Source organism: Cyanistes caeruleus, chromosome 2, assembly GCF_971803275.1.
Source record: "Cyanistes caeruleus chromosome 2, bCyaCae1.hap1.1, whole genome shotgun sequence".
NCBI classification, from domain to species: domain Eukaryota; kingdom Metazoa; phylum Chordata; class Aves; order Passeriformes; family Paridae; genus Cyanistes; species Cyanistes caeruleus.
This window is the reverse complement of record NC_141702.1, coordinates 76959415-76978340: the sequence shown is the minus strand read 5'-3', so window position 1 is coordinate 76978340 and position 18926 is coordinate 76959415. Positions and strand designations below refer to the sequence as shown.

The following is an 18926-nucleotide window of genomic DNA, read 5'->3' as shown; positions in this document are numbered from 1 at the left end:
GTGTCCTGTGAAACTAAAGCTGGTTTCCAAAACACTTTTGTCCCTGAAACTACTTAAGCATTTCTCCTCTGGAGCAGTGACTGCCTTGTATTGATTCAAGTAATATCACAAAGGGCTCCAGGCCCAGGCCAGCAGTAAGGTACCCAACTGTGTGGTGACTCTTGAGGGTGCAAACAGCCAAACTGCTGCACAGCGAGGCATGAGGGGACAGCATTCACAGTATAAAGAAATATCATTGATTTAGGGCTGAGAGAATTTGAGCTGAACCAAGCAGAACTGTACATACATTGGTTATTCACTCTTAGATCTGAGAGTTAGGGTCTGAGGGATTACCATCCTTCCACTCCAGCTCCAAAGAGTACAACTCCACAGAGTAGAACATTTTTCTTACAGCTCTTTCCACCTAAACAGCCAGTTACTTACAAGCCAGTCGGTGTTTTACTGGAGAATTATAGTAGAATTTAGATATTAGAATATAGAATAGTAGAATTTAGAATAAATTCTGCTACAATAAGCAGAAACTATCCAAAGGACAAAACAACAATCTAGAAACAATGCAGAGGGTACCAGGTAAAAGGACCTCCTAGTTACCCTGCTCTATCACAAAAGGTTTATTTTGTGCTTATCTGCACCTGTATCAGGTACTGAAACCCACCCTTAAAACCAGCAAACTACTACAATGGGCTATTAGGGACTGCAGTAAAGTTCCTGAATTCTGGAGTATTGGTGCCATGGAAAAAAACCAAACCACTACCCATGTGCTTCAGTTAGAGTGAGAAAAGGTTTGCTAGGAGCAAGGGGAGAGCAGATTTTGCCATCTGATAAATCCCTCCAGTCTACAAAAAGCTTTCCCTTTACATTGTTAAGCCACCAGTAGCAATTACCTCTCACTGTAAAGAGAGCAAACACAATCCTCCCAGCTTTCCTATGGTCTGGCTGTGCTGGGCAGGCAGCTCCAGCTGCCACAGCCTCCAAGCTGCGTTTGTGCCCATGCTCTGCTGTCTCCCAGCCACTGCAGGAGTCACTCTGGAGCCCTTGCCTAAAGCTGGAGACAAACTGCAGAATAAAATGCTGGTTGCTCCTCTGTAGATGGCTGCACCACATCCAGAACATTCATGACAGAGATCCCCCTTAGGATACAGGACACAGTTAGGGGAGAATGGCCTTGCTACAGAAACTCAGCTGTTGGCTACGAAAGTCAATGTGACAGCTCCAGCTGAGGTTTTTTCCTGCTTCCACAGAAACTGACCAATTACTCCCAATGAGCAGTAACATCGGTTTTAAAGGAGTATGGCAAAACAGAAACAGACTATAACATACTAAGGTCACTGTTGCTCTTTTGACACATAATGACACATCCAGTTTTAAGTGACCAGGAAAAACCAGCTCTGTGTTTTGTTTGGTTTGACTAATGGCTGAGCCTTTCTTCCACTCCCGTGCATTCTCTTCTCTCCACAGTTTCACAGAGGCTGCTGTCTGCTTGTAAGTGACATCATCTTTCTCATTCCCTGCTCATCAGCAAAAGGTGGCTGAGTCTGATCAGGCAGCAGCCTCTACCACGGTCCTCCACTGCAGGGAAAATCCCAGGCCACTGCAGGCACCTTGGGATTGGTTCCACCACGAGTGGAATGAGCACTGAGGTGCTGCTGAGCACAGAGGTGCTGCAAAGGCAGCAGAGGGCTGTAAACTGCACTAGCCCATGGGTGGGGCAGGTGTGTATGGGGCACCAATGCACATCTCACACCCTCAAGGGGCTCTCTGCTGGGCTTTGGCAGCCTTGGAGCTCACCCAGTGCTGCTGCTCATTCTGGCAGCAGGCTGCTGCTGTAGTCTTTTGGTAGCTCTAGTGTTACAGATAACCTGAGAATAAATCCTTTGGATTATATCACTGCACTGAAGAGATGACTCAAAGCAGCCTGCTTATTAACCTTTCCTTGTGGCTAAAAGCAGAAGAAAGATAAGTGGGAAGTAAGACAGCAAGAAAAGGGGAAAAAAACAAAAAGAAGGTTGTTCTTGCTGTCTATTCTTGGTAGTATCATGGCTTTTTCCCTTTACAGGTTCTTTCTTTCACTTCCTGATAGAGAAAAGACATGACCTAGGTCACTAATGTCAAGATTGTATTAGGCTTTGGGTGGAGGATGTGTGGTGTCACTCAGCTCAATTATAAAGGGCTAAGTCCAAAACCATCACAAATACTACAATACTAAGCAGGAAAGCAGTCAGCCCTGAGGTTGAGCTCCAGAAACCCTGAATAATGGTGTGAGGCTCCCTGTGGAGGCTACACAAGGCATGAAGCAGTTTGAAATGGCACCCAACCAACCAGTCTGCTGAGCGGAGAAATTGAATTAAGAGGAAAATGCTAAAGGAAAGATGAGAAATTCAAACCATTTTGCAACAGCTACGCTTCAGCACACCATTAGGCCTATGTTCCACAATCCAGCACCAAACAGACTATGACAACATTTCTTCCAATGGCAGAACAAATATCCTCTTGAGCAAATTGCCAGGCAGTAGCATTTGCAATGGTGTCACACCTCACCCCACCCACTGCTGTTTATCCACTTTGCACAGGAGCATGGGGGAGGCTGATCCACCCTTCTCTGCAAGTGACAGGGATTTGAACCCACCGCCTCCCATTCCCAGCACATCCCAACCACAGCGCTCACTCTACACTCCCATCCTCTTCACCAGTCAGAGAAGGGGAAGGGGACACTGCTTGTGATTTCCAACAAGTAAGGTGGGTGGAAAAAGACTTTTAAGTTGTAGTTGCTGCTCCAATGAATTCTTACACATTTTACATGAAGCATTTTGTGGGTAACAAACACCAACAATTTCTCCAGATGAAGACAAGAACTCAGGATTCCCTTCTCTTTTCCTCTACCCTGCCCACCTAATATACCAACTATTATTCTGGACTTTATCCTTGCTTGTTTTCCTTCCTCTGGCTCAAAGCATCATGAAGGAAATTTCCTGCCTCCATGCACACAACAAGTTGTTCCTTCTCTAGTTACCTCTATAAGAAGCATCAGCAGGAGCTTAATGCAGCATTTGTTTTGGTGGGCAGTTTCTGAAAAAGAATACTGTGTGCCTCCCACATCAAACTCTTCACAGATGGCTAAAAGGATGGTAGTCAGTTAATCCTGGCCAATCTAGCTCAAGATTCAGACTTCTGAGAATGCAAAGAAATGTTATGTGCTAGGAACAATTTCCTGGGTAGAGAGAAAAGATCAACTTCCAAGACAAGAAAATGCTCCACATTTTCCTGTCTCCTCTGTGTTGCCATTCTGGACACGGCATTTTAAGTCAGCTCTATATCCAACTTCTCTCAGAGTCAAGAAGATTGTGAAGTTCTGTTTCTTTTTCCAAGTTTTTTTGCAATACACACAGATGTGAAGGTGATGAAGTCATAAATACCTGTGATGGTCAATGCAATCACAGAAAGTATTTGCTTAAAAAATGTATGGCTTATTCTGGAATGGAACTTCTTCTTCAAACCAGCACTCAATCACAGACACCCAGATATGATGCAATTTGCTAAACTGACCTGGTTCCTGCTTTCATGAAGAACACCAAATAAGATCTACCTCCCCTTCCTTGAGCCAGCTCCTTGTTTTGTTTTTCTTCCAGCTCTTAAATACCATACTAGTTGAAATACGAACCAAGACAGTTCAGAACTGCCGCAGGAACTGTGGGAATCACCTGTGACAGTCCATGCCCTGTGCTACATAAATCAGAGTAGATGGCCACAACAGGCTGTGCTTAAATCATGAATTCATGGATTACCATTGCTTGACATATCAGAATATAATTAGCCAAAAGCATTCTCAAAGGAATAAATTGTTCTTGTGCCTCTTTTCTATGCATTTAAAGTAGAACACAGCAACACACAAGAAAAGAAAGCCTTTTGTAGGCAACCCACTGAGAAGTCACTGTTTGAGTTCTACAGAAACAGAAAATTTTGTACACAGTACCTACAAATAATACAACTATAAAAAAATTAACAAAAAAAGGAATCTTTTTAGCCTAGTCCAGGCTAGAGTGGACATATTAGGTGGATTGCTGAATTCACAAGTCATCTTTGTATTTAGCAAATCTCGGTAAATCCTATTGGACAGTTACCCTGTAAGTAATCTTTTGGAATCAGAAAACTTACCTATTATAATGACAAATGCAAAACTAGCCAGTGTCAGTGATGACCCACTGTTGATCATGTTGATGAGCAGCTTGAACAAAGGATATAGCAGCAATAAGGCCCAGAAAAGCCAGTTCAAAAGTGTCCATGGTCGGCGAGGTGGTATTGTAGGGACTGCTGGGTAGGTTCCTGTGCGGTAATACTGTTCCTGGAATGCATCCTAGGAGAACAAAGGAGGGCAACAATTAAATCCCCATCTGCTAACAAAACTAGCCGTTCCTGGCTTTGATGTTTCTCCTTCTGGAGGCTTGTAACCACAAGGGAAGATCAAAGACCAGCTGATGGCTGGAAAGCTTGTACTTTGAAGTCAATGAACACAGTCAAAAAAAAACAACAAAAAAACAAAAAAGAAAGAAAAGAATGGGTGAGCATACACTGATGTGTGAATACTTCCTTTCTCCTACACACAGCAGCTTGAAAAATGGCATACCTGGAGAGCATAGCAGCCTAGGAAAACAGGAGGGATGATGGGCTGTACACTCCTGCAGCAATGCAGAACCTCCTGCAGGAGCCACAGCCATTGCACAAGCACTGCAGGTAAGCCAGGGAAGTCTCTGGGCTCCATACTCAGCAGCAACCTCTTTTCCCTCTTGTTTTCTCCACCTGCTGCTCTCAAACATCCCCCACAAACCTGTCAGAAAAGGTGACCAGGCACCACTTTGTCCCACACCCCGAAGAACACCACCCCATCCTGTCCTTGTCCCACAAATGTAGTCTTGTTCCACACCGTTCCCATGACACTTGTGGTAGGAAGTTTGGGTGCTGAACCTCCCTACAGGCAGTTCAATGAGTAAACAGTACAAAATCTCTCCCTGGCTTTGAGCAAGTGACTCGACCTTTAAGTACAATACAAAGAGAAAAATGGGGTGGGGGTTGTTTTTTTCTATTTTGTAGCATCTGTTTCTCAAAGGACAGGAGATTTTGAAATCTGTACCTTCTTCCATAGCCCCCATGAGTGAATAGCATTGCCTTTACTGATCTCATCAACCCAAGACATCAAAAGTGGATGGGGGGAAAAACCCCTTCCCTCCTTGTTCAAAAGCAAAGATTATTAATCTGTCATCCATTAATCTGTGTTACCACAAAAAAAATGGTTAATTAATGAAGTCAGCATTAGACTGACATAAAAAATGTCAGAATGAAATATGATTTTTCTTTAAAGAAAGGATTTTTGTTTTCTAAAAATTCTAGGAAAGCCAAGACTAATCAACCAAAATACTGTTTTATCTACTATGCTATGAATTTACATTTACTTATACTCTGGCTGACACAAACAATTCTTGACTTACTTAATAGCAGCTTGAGCAATTAAAAGCTGTTACCACTTTTTCTATTTCAAAGTGAACATCCAGGCTTTAAGGGATTATGCAGTAACTAAAGTATAACTGAAGCATTGTCTTTACTGAGAGTACAAAAATTGTGTTTAACTCATGTGAGCTGGATTGTAGTGGGATCACTGTGACCAATTACTGAACCACCTTCAACAGAGTTCAGAGCATATGAAGTTTTCTTCATAGTGCAGTGAAGACTGCTCTATAACACATCATCAGTAAACTGAGTTTACTACATACAGTTAGGTTTCCAAATACTGGTATTACCCAGGAAAAGTGAAGAATTCCCGACTGTTGCTGGCATTGCCATTAGAGGGCCTGCTACTACAGAGAGCAAGACAGGCTCGCTTGAAACAAGCACAGCAAGGTTTTCTTTGTTGGTTCTGCACGGCATGAGGGGCAGCAAAACCAGAGCACACCTCACTGAGAGGCCTAAGGCAGACGGAAAACAAATACAAAAGGCAAAACAATGTCAAGGCCAACAGCTCTGCTGCCTTTCCCACTGTTGTGGGGAACAGCTCTTCAGTTATGGTTCCTTACCCTTAAATAAGTTCATTCACCTGCAAAAGGCACCTATGGGTTCACCTATCTTGAAAGCTTTTACAAGGGTGCCTATGATACCCAGCAACAAGTCAGGCTTTAAACAGGTAATACACCTCACCATTTCCCAAAATCACCTCACATTAGGTTCCTTTCATTCCTCTGCCTACAGAGCTTCTTTTCAGATTGTAATAAATTCCATCCACGCAGGTATCACATTCCAATGTGGAAACATGCTCCCTCTATTGCCCCCACCAAATTTAAGTTACTTCAGACAGTGGAGGGGTAATGCAGTGAGGGGAAATCAGGGAACTTCCAACTCCCTGTGAAAGGCTAACTGGATTTCTCCTTCCCGTTCCCACCAGGAGATCTGATGGCAGAGGTATGCCACTGCCCCTCCGTGATGAAGCACACAAAGAATGAGTATCCAAAAATATATTCTTTGTTCCCAAACACTGGAGTTCTGCACACTTCTCTTCAGTTAGGGGTTGCTGATTTCCTAGGACTTTTCTGTATGTATTTTCAGGCCTTATTTTCCAAGCTTCTCTTACAAGCAAGAAGAATTAGAAGCTTGCTCTCTTTTTAATGGAAATTAAGATTCCAAAGCAGAACTTCTACTTCAAGCACTGAGGCTATAAGGAGGTAAAAAAAGAAAACAAACATGCAAGGACTAGCAGAATTATGACTACTACATATTACCTCTTCAGACCTGGCAAAAAGATCCTCAACCTAGTCCTTGTTAAAGTCAAAGGGAGCCTTTCTAGCAATGGCAGTTAAAAAAAACCAAAAAAACAAAACCAAAAGGCAATGTGCAGCCCAAATTGAACTTCTGTCATAATTTGGAACTAACTGATATAGTGCTGGCCATATGTGAAGGGACAAAAATCTACCCCTGGTGAAGAAGAAGCATGTGGACGTGGTACTTACTGTAAGCCTGGAAAAGGAAGGAGAACAGTGTTTGTTGTAGAGCAGCAGCACAATGCTGCTGTTTATCTGGCAGGACTCTCTGCAACTGCCTTTGCAGCAGTGACCAAGCCAAAAAATGAAGTGCTAAGTAGCAAGAACATAAATACGACAGGCTCCCAGAGAGAAGTATCTCAGATTGAGGTACATGTAGGTGAGATCAGAAAAGGAGATAAAAAGCAATGAAATAAACTTTTCTCAAAGACCCTCACCCCTTTACTAATGTCAATATAGGAAAATAAATAAAAAATAATAATAAAATAAATAAAGTCCCTCTAAGCCCAGTAACAGCTGATTTCATTACTCATTCCAACAGCTCTGCAATCCTGATCATCTTGTGTGCACAGGCCTTGACCTCAGCACCTGTGGCACTCTCCAGCCACTAAATCATGCTACTACAGCATAATTCAGCACACTGTGAGTCTCGAGAAACTACTGAAAAATTATTAAACTTATTGAGAATAAACAAGAGCACAGGGAACCATAATGTGTGTTAAAAAAGGGTCTCTGCTTTCCAGCACCATGCACATTTTGTCTTTGAAACAGCAAGTGAAGTGCTGCAACCAAAACAGAAAAAGCAGGGATGAGTGTGTATCTTGTAATGAGTTACTGCCCTTTGAATAAAAATTTTTTAGATTATATCATAAATATTTTCTGACTCTGAAGATGACCTGAAACAGAATTTTTGGAAACTGTGCTGCATCTGGGCAGCACTGATGTTTGTAATCTGACCTAAGAACCTATTATCTTTTTAAGATGCAGGGCAGAAAGTTGAAATAAAATTCTATTTTTACTCTGCAGGTGGGCTTTCCTCATCTCAGAACTCTGGAAGTTGTCCCTGCTCTATATTCTGCCAGGCTGATTTTACAAAGACATGGGCTTCAGTAAACCAGGAATGACTGCAATGAAATAAGTTTCACTAAAGTAAAACAGATGGAGAAAGAGAAACATGCTACCTTCAGAGAAAAACTAAAATCATCACCAAAAATCCCAAACCAAAGCACAAACAACCCCCCCCAGCCTTAATCAATCAAAACCATTCACATAACCAAAAAAGGTTTTAGTGGAACGGAAAACTGAGCACACCATACTTCACTCCCAGATGCAAAACCTCACTCCTGTACTTAAATAGGAGACTAGAGACTTAACCAACCAGCAAATTAAGTTTGCTGTTTGTCACGAGGAGTTTGTCATGAGGAACAGATATGAAGAATACTATGATATATTGTACAATATAATATTATGAAGGATAGATGTACACTCTGTTTGCACTAGAAGCAACTGAGCATTTGCCAAAGAGGGAATAGCAAAAAAAATCTTGGAGTGAATTACTGTAATTATGTAATAAAGGGTTCAAAAAACAATCACCACATTCACACTTACGTTCCTGTCTTGCAAACACCTGAACAGTTCTCAGGGACATGAAGCAGGGCTACAACATCATAGTAGCAGAAAGTGGACTTCTGCAATGTTGAACAAAAGGACCATTTGCATGTACATGGGCCCATGGTAACACCCTGATGTTCTGCTGGGGGGTGTTAGGGGCACAAACTATGAGAAGGGGGATCAGAGGCAAAGGCAGTAGACTTACAAGGGAGGTCTCAAGACACATTTACTTTCCACATTCCTGTAAGCAAGCTGCTTAGAGGAGCTATGAATTATACCAGAAAGAGTCATGGTTTGAAACTGAGAACAGCCAAGGTACTGTTGATACAGAAATGCTAATGTGGTGTCCTGAGAAGAGCATGACAAATGGCACAGCAGAATTTTGCTGTCCCAGAGAGAGGAAATCAAGAGCATAGCTATATTCTATAATTTCTAAATCCAAAGCACTGTTGCATTCCAGTGTGAATACCTAATTGATCAAGGTATTGAAGCAAAGTGAGCTGCCAGGCCCTCATGCCGTGCATACCTGTGACTCCCACTAACTGAGCTGGGAGTGCTGTGTGCATTCAGAAAGCACATCCCCCAACAACTATCTCCAATATTCATAAAAACAGCCCAGAAGAAACAGACTCTGTAAGACTTGAAGGATTCATATGAAAGCATTTGCAAAGAAAAAACTGGGCATCTACAAACACAATCATTATTATTCTCTCCCCATCCTATGAAAATAGGAATCTTAAATGCATGCCATCTATACCCACAGTGTGAAAACAATTTATCAGCCAGTCCTTCCAATGCTGGATGTCTGCCTTGGTAAAAAAGGCAGGGTAAAACAAAAGACAAAAATTCTAATACACTAAAGAAAATATCTTATTTAGCCCACAAATTTACTCCTTTATTTAGAAGGTGTCTTCCAGGAGAAGGGGGTCTTTCTACCAATCAGAAGGCAGTAAGGCAATTTTGATTTTTGTATCTTTATGCAACTTTCTAAAGAAGAAGCTGAAAACTGCTCTAGAAAGGCTTGCTTAACCTTTCTTCCTGTTGCTCTATGTAGAAAATGAAAGCAATCATGACTGGCAGCACAAGATCAGTTCGGATGTACAGAAACACAGCACCTACCCTGAAAACCAGACAAACCAACTCACCCCCAAGCCTCCAAACTAGGACACCACACAGGCACACTGTAAATGTCTACTAGCACTATAAATGATTGAGCACTAGTGGCTCACAAGTGCTGTCTTGACAAAAAAACCAACCTTTTCTTGATAGAGTTTGTGGAGCCAGGTAGAACATTCCTGCTCATCTTCTGGGATATCCTCTAGTGGAATCCGCCTGCCAATGGTAAAAAAGAGAAATTGAAGAATATTGAATACTTTGACTTTCATGAACAGCATTATACAGACATATTATCTGACAGGAGACTCACTACATTTTTCATCTTTTTTTTTACTTGTGCAACACCTATAGCACTTCAGCAAGCAAATATAGAGGAGATTTTTAAGAAATCCGTGATAGTCCCCAACTAATCGCCAAAACAAATTTAGTCATGAGGTTTACCCTGCCTGTAACGGCATTTTGGTATGGGCAAGCAGCAACCCTGAGCTGTGAAAAGCAATTCCCATGCTATGCCAGACTGACTTGCAGGAGGCTGGAATGGTGCAAAGGGAGACCCAGCAAGAGGAACCCCTCTGCTCTGCTGGAGCTGACATCCACAGGCAGGGCTCTGTGAATGCCATCCAGCCAGGCCATGTACACCAAACACAGGACACCAGGCTGACCTACCACGTGGGAAGAGGAATCAAAAGAAACTTTTGTTTTACCCCTGGATAAAAACAGTTCTGAAAAAAAACCTTTTTCAAACAGGCAGAAAAGGAGAAATAGAAAGAAAAGGCCACCCTATTCCACTTCATGTTGCTATCTAGGATAAAGCAATTGGACCAGCTCACTGGTCCACAACAGCTCTTGAGGGGTTATGATGAACTCCTGCTCACTTACAGCATCAATTCTAGACTCCTATGCTTCAACTCTAAATCATCACATGCCCTGAGTGCCTATAGCACAGCAGCTGCTGGTAGAACCTCACCTGGGAATTGGCTCTTTCCCATTAAGATCATGGGAAGCCATCAGGGTGTTCGCAGTTCATAGAGACCTTAATGGAAAGGAATCCAGGTAGTATTTTTTTCATTAAACAACCCTTTCTTGGTAGGGAGGGTGCAGCTGTCAAATACATCAACAATGACACCACCAGGTGGGGAAGTCCTGAGTCTGACCTCCAACGGAGGAACTGGAACTATCTCTGGAACTCCTCTGTCAGAGACAGGTTTAAAGCAACTCCACCTGAACACTTAAGATTTTTGTTTGGTACTCTGGTTGAATGAATGAAAAGAGGCCCCAGTGCTGCTGAGCTGACAGACACACAAATAAAAAAATAACAAACAAAAAGTTCTGTAGACATTTATGGGCTCCTCACACATTTATAATCACAGAACTTCACCAGAAACACTTCCCAAGTCACACAAATTTTTATCTGAAGTTCTGTGAACAAAGGTTGGTAGAGATCTGCCTCCCATTACCCCCTTGAAAACATTCCCTTATTTGACCAGGTGTGATTTCAAATACACACTCTTGCTAAAAAGGAAAATTAAAATGGATTACTTGCCTTACGTATAAATCTGCGTGATATTTCTTTCCATTTAGAACTCCCAGCAATGTTGGATTTTCATTATTTCTAAAATTAAGGGTAGAATCATAGACTGCAGAAACTACAAGAAGAAAAACAGGTCATATGTTTACTGTAGTAAAACAGTGGAAATAAGACAAGGAGAATATTTAAGTAAATCATCAGCAACAGCACCACAATTCGAGCTGTCACCAAGGTAAAAATGACAATGGAATATTCAACACACAGGTTTTCAGAAGCCAAATAACCAGGGATTCTTTCAGGAACTGCACCAGAAGAATGGAAAGATTTGCTCTCCATCCACCCTTGCCTCCTTCCTCATCAGGTGCAGAATGAGGGAACACAGTTACAGCTTCTGACAGAATTCACCTAGGACTTCCTAGGAGTCAAATGGTTGCAGAACTGTTACCTTTTTCAGTTCACTGTGAATCAACAACTACCCCCCTAAACCTGAGGAAACAACCAGGCAGATACACATTTTATAAACAATGAACAACATATACTGTTTGACTAATAGGTGAAGTGTGTGTGTGAGAGAGACCTCCTGCAGCAGGAGGGCTTAATGCAGCCATAAATGGCTGGGGTCCAAAGCAGCCCTTGGTTCATGTCCACTGTTTGGTAACTCAGGCACGTCCTCTAGGGCAAAGGCAGAGAGAGAATGACACACCACATCTTGTGTGAGCTGGCTGCTGCTATGAAGACATGCAGATGTGAGGGATAGAACACAAAAGTTCTGCTGAACAAAACTACAGCCAAACTTCCAGCACGGAGAAAACTGTGCAGCTCAGGACTGAGATGGAACAGAAAAAAAAAACATTTGCAAAGACTGATGGCAGATAAACTAAAACAGCAGTAACGAGCAGTTGCTACAGAAAAAGCATTCACTGTTTAGAACCACATTAAGTGCTGCAAAAAAGTTTATTTGAAAACATCCTTAGATACACTATTTTCCTGATGTCATGAATTACCAGAGAACAATTCATTTTCCTGACACTGAAATCAGTTGTGCATCATGGTATGAACTCTTCAGGGGAATGACAGCCCTTAAAACTTTGCAGCCAAAAAACTTTCCTATTTTTGTCACAAAAGTGACTAAGAAGCATTTTTATGCAGAGCCTGTTTCATTTTTGAAATGAAGGGCTTTCTGCTCTAGAGTTTTGTAATAATTAATAAAAATACATGTGAACCTTTATTGTGAGACCTCTTGATCCACCTAAGACTTTTATTACACAGGAGAGATTTGCTCTTGGTTTTGAGACCTCCCTAGCTAAGAGAGATAAATATGGTTTGGTCTCAGCATTCAGCTCCCAGAAACTCACCACATCATTTGTTACTGCAAAACTGAATTCATAGTGGAGAATAGAACAGCCTGGCTTCAGTGCTGAAAGGAAATCCTGAAAACAAAGGCCAAACCTCTGTCAGTGCAAAAGGACTCTGTCCCTCACTAACAACTCCGTTCTTCTCCTATTACAGTAGGGTTCTTTGCCCAAACTCAAAACTAAACACAAGCCAAAATCTACTTCATGCACACTACTCTGCCTGCACAAGTATGAAATTACTTTTTTTTTAAAATAAATTATCTGCTTCCATTTTTAAGCTTCTTAGTGTAGAAGGATTTTACTAATCTTCTCTAATTTAGTAATCCAATGTAATTGAAGAAAAACAAGAGCTCAGTTTGGTTTACACAGTGTAAGCTTCTTAGGTTATTCTTTAATAGCATGAGATTATTCTAACAACAATAGGGATGCAATAAAGCAAAGTATGATACACACAACACTTTTTCTTCCACCTCTTACAAGGCATCTACATTTGAGTTTTTATATGAACTGGGTTTTCATCGAGACATATTGGAAGATAGTTCTGCTCTGAATAAAAATTCTGTGGAGATGGACAAGAGTTATCTTTAGGTGCTGACAGTCTTACACAGTTTTCCTTTTCTCCAAGGGGGGGAAAAAAATGCTGCTCCAGTTTCCAACTGCTCTGTAGTTTAATCTTCAGTCTAGTAACTGTTAACAACACACTGACATCTTTTGGTGCAAAGCAGTGCCAAACTCAAGACAATGACAGCAATGTGCAGAAGTAAACAGACCTCTGTTATCCAGATATAACTGAAGATAACTAAAGCTTTTAGGTTTCTCATTCTGAGAGTGCAGGAAAAGAATAACAATGAAAGTGTCCAAGAAAAAGGCTTCATTAAATTAAAATTTGCTAGAGAGCACCCACAGTCAAAGCAGCACTAGCATGCTGTGTGACACACTGGAACTGGTCATCATTAAACATGGATTTTGTAACTTCAAAATTATAACTGGACATCTCATGACTTTCTCATCCAAAAGCAGAAGAGACCAGAAAATTCACATTCTAAAACAAGTAAAGAAAAACCCCTCCATAGTATCTTTAAAATATTTCAACTGTCTCACTCTCAAACTAATATGAGCAGCATTTAAGAAGTTTTGCTTCAATGGTGAAATATTTTTTCAAAAGAGTAATATCTCTTTTTCATTAAAATCCAAACACAAATATTTGAAAGCCTTTTCTTTCTGTCAAAAACTGATTAGGGGTTTTTTGTTTGTTTTCTAATCTCTGCCCAGCTTTTTTTCATATCATTAACTTTTGGTTCCCTCTACAGCTCTCTGACAGAGAGCTAAGAACTTAAGAATTTAAGATTTAATTTCTTAACTTCAACCTAAAAAAATCTTCGGATTACATATCTAGAGAGGATTTTTCTTGCTTTGACTGTCCTCTTGAATTTCACGCATTATTTTGTGGCCATGGTGGATTATGCCAGGATGATTCACTGACAAATCAAACTATAGGCATGGCTACATGCATCTTAATACTAGCAGAAAACGATCTGAAGACTGGAAAAGGAAAGGTACAGTGACATTCTCTGTACTGCTGATGTGACACCATCTTGACACAATCCTTTGATTTAACATTTCATTAATGGGGCCAGCTTGAACAAAAACCACTCATCCTCTCAAACTTTGTTACTTGCTCTGGATGATGAATAGAAACCCACTTGAAAAAAAAAATGTCCAGGACTAACATACAACTCAAGGATAAAAAAAAGGCACTGCAACACCCCCAAACAGTGTCATACTGTGAAGTACATTTTTAAGTACAAGTCTTAACTAAACAAAAGCAGCTGAAAGGAACTGCCTTATATACAGCCAGACAGTAACAGTTAAATATATCTTCTGAAGTATTAGAGACATCTACTTTTACTGTAAGTAATGGATGAATGTTTTAGAAACAGATTTGTATTTTCATTTGCTTCCATGAACAGAACAGGTAGCGAACAGCAACTTATTAAGAAAGTGAACAGCTTCTAGAAATTAAGTTCCTGGGGACTGCATCTGTAAAACCATACTGGGAGGAATGGTCACCAATGAAAATATCAGAACAAGTTCAGAAAACATTAAAAGCTTTCTTTCTTTAAGAATCAAATTATATACAGAGATCTGAGCTTCTGAAAGCAAGTTTTGGAGGAAAAAACAATTCCACTATCACTTATGAAAGAAATTAGTTAACAGGGAAGGTTCTTTACCTCTTGTTTTGTGTGAGAGGTATTTTTATCCAAATACATCTGCTTATGCTGACAGATATGGCATCACTGGTATGGAAGCAAATGAAAAGATAAATCTGTTTGTACGGATTTGTTCAGAACTACTTCAGAACTCCTTCCAGAGTGACTACAGCAGGTAGCATTAAGACTTGATACAAATTTTTGAAGAGGTGATCTCTGCTGCCATGGCTGAATTACATCTACAGCCAGAGAAAACAGCATCTACTCATCCTATAGTAAGTACTACAGCCTCTGACAAGCTAAATTGCACCCTTGTCAAAAAGGAGGAAACAAAACAGGACAGGAGCTCTCTCACACCCAGCTGGTCCCAAACCTGTGACTTGGCTCCACTGCTCTGTTGTGCTGCAGCTCCATCCCTTAGCAAGGTACTCCAGCCAAGACCACCACCCTTGTGGGAGAACAGAAGGTGCATTAGCCTAAATGGCAGAGCCCAAAATGGGCTCAGGCAGCTCAGCACCAGTCTCTCACTTTTAGAGATGCACAGGGATATGACCTAATTTCTAGACCTCTAGAACTTACAATTCCAGATCATGGACTGTCCAAAGAGACTGCTGTCACATTCTCTAGTCAAAAAACACACATGGACTTATTATCTGCACATAATAATGTTACAAGGAGTTCTAAAAAATAAGACATTGTTCTCAGATGCTCTTCACATGAACCCCTTGTTTCTATAGGAGAGAAACATACAGGAACCCAGGCAGTAACTCTGCTCTCTCCCTCTCATTGCAGAAGTAACAAGGCAAATAAAGCAACAATCCTAGAAGAACCTGCAACACCAATCTGGGGTCATCAAACTCTCAGAGGCTTTTTGGTTGAATTTTTAACCTCAACAGTTTTTTCTGAAACTGTATATGAGAAGTTATGACTCTGCTTCTTCTTGAACCCTCACAGGGAAATGCTGCCTTCTTACTGGCCTTACTCTGCTTGATCTAGAGAAGTTACAGCATCTGGACTGAGGCAGTGACATTTGATCCCCTAAATAAATAATACTCTAGCAACCTCAGTCTTCTTTTTCTGAAGGCGTTTCAAATATTTAGGGTACTAGTGTTATGGTAGTGTGTTGCATGAACGTCCAAAACTTTATAAATGTCACTTGTGTTTCCTAAAATTGTTTCCTTTTGGAATGTTTTCCCACGAATCAGCTACTTGTCCACAAGCATGCTGTACTCTGCCTGTATTACACAGACCAGTGAAAAGAACAAAATCACCACCAAAATAACCTGTTCCTGATTCCCACCTCAGGGCATTAGAGACCACAGAGTTTTGACTTACCCATTCTGTGCTACTACCCCCTGCCCTCAGCAGTCACCCTTATTCAAAAGGCAAGGCTAAACTGTGCTCTTAAGGGGGCTGCTGGATGCTTCACACTAACCTCTTCTTCATGGATCAGAAAAGATCCAAGCTATGCTATCCATCTTGGGGGTGGAAAATTGTGGGTGCCTGGGAAGCTACCACAGTGGAATGATCTACTTGGCTTGCCAGAGGATATTTAGCAGAAATACAAGAGATAGCAAGCCAGCTATCTCTTGGGAGATGGGACGCTTTTCTTACAGCAGCTATCCCAGATCTGCCACATGAAAACATGTCTTCAAAGACAAGAGAAGTTTTGACACAGACTTCAGCCAAGCTGGGAACATTTTCTTCTAAACCAGAAACCGCTTTTTTCTTTCTTACACATCAGCCATGTAACACTACAGCTACTTAGCACTGTCTTTCCTTTGCCCATGAAGTACACAGCAGAAGACTCAGATAACATTAGTCAAAGAATTTGATATAGTATTAGTCAAAGACTACCACCTCAAAGGCAACATGTGCAATATTCTTACTGGTGTTACTTTAAAGTTGGCAAGTGCAAGTAAGCAGAAATAAATGGAGAGCTCAAAACAATATTAACGAAGAAAAACTTACTCATGTTCTGTAATGTAGAAACTGTTTATAATTTCACCTACATGTATCATCAGTCAAGGTCTACTCCCCCTCCTCAGCTCCATTAAAAAACTCTAAAGAGCAAATCCATACAGAAATTTAAAGTAGAATGTTTTTTTATTTAAAAATTGCATTATTTGAGGTAGTCATTTACCACTATCACACAAAGAAATTATTTTAAGACACACTGCCTCAGACTCTCTATGGATGCATTTACTTCATTTAGAACAGAATTGCGTAGCAAATAACTAAGAAATACTATCCTTTGGTAATAGGTACAAAATATGCGACAAAATGTGTACCAATTGGTATGAAATATGCAACTGAGATTCCCCAACACAGAGGTACAGTTAACAAAACATAGCAATAATAAATTAAAACCCAAGAAAACAAAACAACCTCCTCCCCCCCAAAAAAATCAAACAAAAAAAACCCCAACCAAAACCAACCCCACCGACTGATTCAAGACTTTGTTAATAAAACCAGAGGCTAGTGAAAAAATGGTCTGAAAGCATCCCAGGATTTTTCTGCTAAGACACATGCTACAGGGAAAAGAAAAGCATGGCAAACTGTCAGCAGTTAGAGGAAATAACCACTTAGCATTGTCCCCTGTGACTTTCCTTACCTACATTTCTCAAACACTGCACGGTGACAGCAAATCCTTTTGTTCGTGGCAGGAGGTGGTACTTGAGCTTGGGCAGACCCTTGGCTTCAGCGACCTGCATGCTGATCTGGTGCTTCTGCTCTGTGAATCTTGTGCCCTCACAATGAATCAGGAACTAAAACCAAGACAGAACTACGGTTAGACAGAAGTTTAGGTCTGCTGCTGACAGAGCAGAGGTCTCTCTAATTCCCACCAGCACAATCCAAATTAACACTGCTAGCAGGGACAGGTGTAGCCACAGATACAATTTATTTGGCTGAGGTAGAAAGTCCCAACCAGCCAGAAAAAAAAAAGACCTCAAAACCCCAAATCCAATCTCTCAAAACCCAAAAATCCAAACACTCATCCAACTTGCCACACAGTTTAAACTTCAGCCTTTAGGCTTTAACATCTGCTCTGCTATCAAGCCATCAGAATGACTTCGTTTCTCTGAGTCACTCCATCTCTAATGAGGTGTTAGAAAACACTCAAAACATACTCCTGTTGCAAATTTCTCTCCGATGGTGAAGTGTTCAAATATCATGGCATCTAAAACTTGCGAAGTGTCTAATCCAAACACATTTCTAGGAAATGCTTCAGTGCCCTCACTCCACCTGCTTGTTTTCCCTATGGCACTCGAAGTCCATGCACAACTTCAGACAGTAACTTTGATGCCAGTGAGACAGCTGATAACAGATTTAAGGCAGCACACACAGGACAACTGAAAAGCTCTTATGAACTATACAGTGGAAGTGCTCAGACATGAATAATTACAATCTTGCCACTGGCAGGCAGGTGACAGCACAGATCTTAGGAGATTTACCACTTGCTCATCTGCTTTCTGCATGAACGTGAACTAACACATCAGAGAGCACCGCCAAATCACACCCACATAACCCACAGCAAAAATGTAGCCAAAAGAGATAGAGATATTGAAGAAACCAGCCAAACAGCCAGCTTAGTTCCATCTCATCTAAGAGTGCTCTCCTCACGTATTGCAAGCATAATGTTATTCAGATTGATGAGACATAGAGACACAGATGAGAAAATCTCTCTAGTTTACTTAGCATGCTTTGCCTTGTCTACCTTCCAAGGTGCTACTGTGTTGTGCCTTTTGACATTATGTCATCATACAAAAGCAAACTGAAACTCCACACTGCAGTAATCTCAGGTGTACATCAACAATTATCTCCCTTATATAGGTGTAGTTCCTTTTTAGCAATCCCTCTACAGGAGTGTCTACAGGATGGTGGTGGCTTGTGCTCATTGATTAGAGTCGAGCTATGCATGTGTATAGAAGTCACAGAGCAAATCTCTGGAGAGAAACTTAAACTAAAATCCCATAATCACCACTTTGCTAGACTTCCTGTCTGGAAGTCATCTACACATCCAAGCCCAGAGATTAGTTCTGATTGCTTAGAACTGATTTAAATCAATGACAATTAAAAAAATAAATTTGTTTCAGAGCATGAGAAATACAGCATATACATCTTCACAAGGAAACAGCAATAGCTTCTGGAGGCCCTGGGGATGCTGCTTAGGATTCCATTTCTTTAACTGAATTGCACTCTTGTCATCCCTAGCTCAGAAGAACTGCAATTTTTATGATTTCTGAGAGGAGAAAAAATTCAAAGGCTTTTCATTCTCAGATAAGGAAATGCCAGGCATGGTGAA

General features: G+C 41.0%; 1 protein-coding gene across 4 annotated transcripts in view; it reads right to left on the bottom strand.

Annotated features, from left to right (window-relative positions):
• The window catches only part of AGPAT4 (1-acylglycerol-3-phosphate O-acyltransferase 4), a 72722-nt gene that overhangs the window by 5893 nt on the left and 47903 nt on the right, over nucleotides 1-18926 (bottom strand). For all 4 annotated transcript variants that reach the window (XM_086877993.1, XM_086877995.1, XM_086877996.1 and 1 more), the window contains 4 exons: nucleotides 17235-17388; nucleotides 11071-11173; nucleotides 9668-9743; nucleotides 4153-4351 (listed from right to left, as the gene is read on the bottom strand). In XM_086877993.1, the coding sequence (XP_086734119.1) occupies nucleotides 4153-4351; nucleotides 9668-9743; nucleotides 11071-11173; nucleotides 17235-17388 (532 nt within the window). The remainder of the gene's footprint in view (nucleotides 1-4152; nucleotides 4352-9667; nucleotides 9744-11070; nucleotides 11174-17234; nucleotides 17389-18926) is intronic.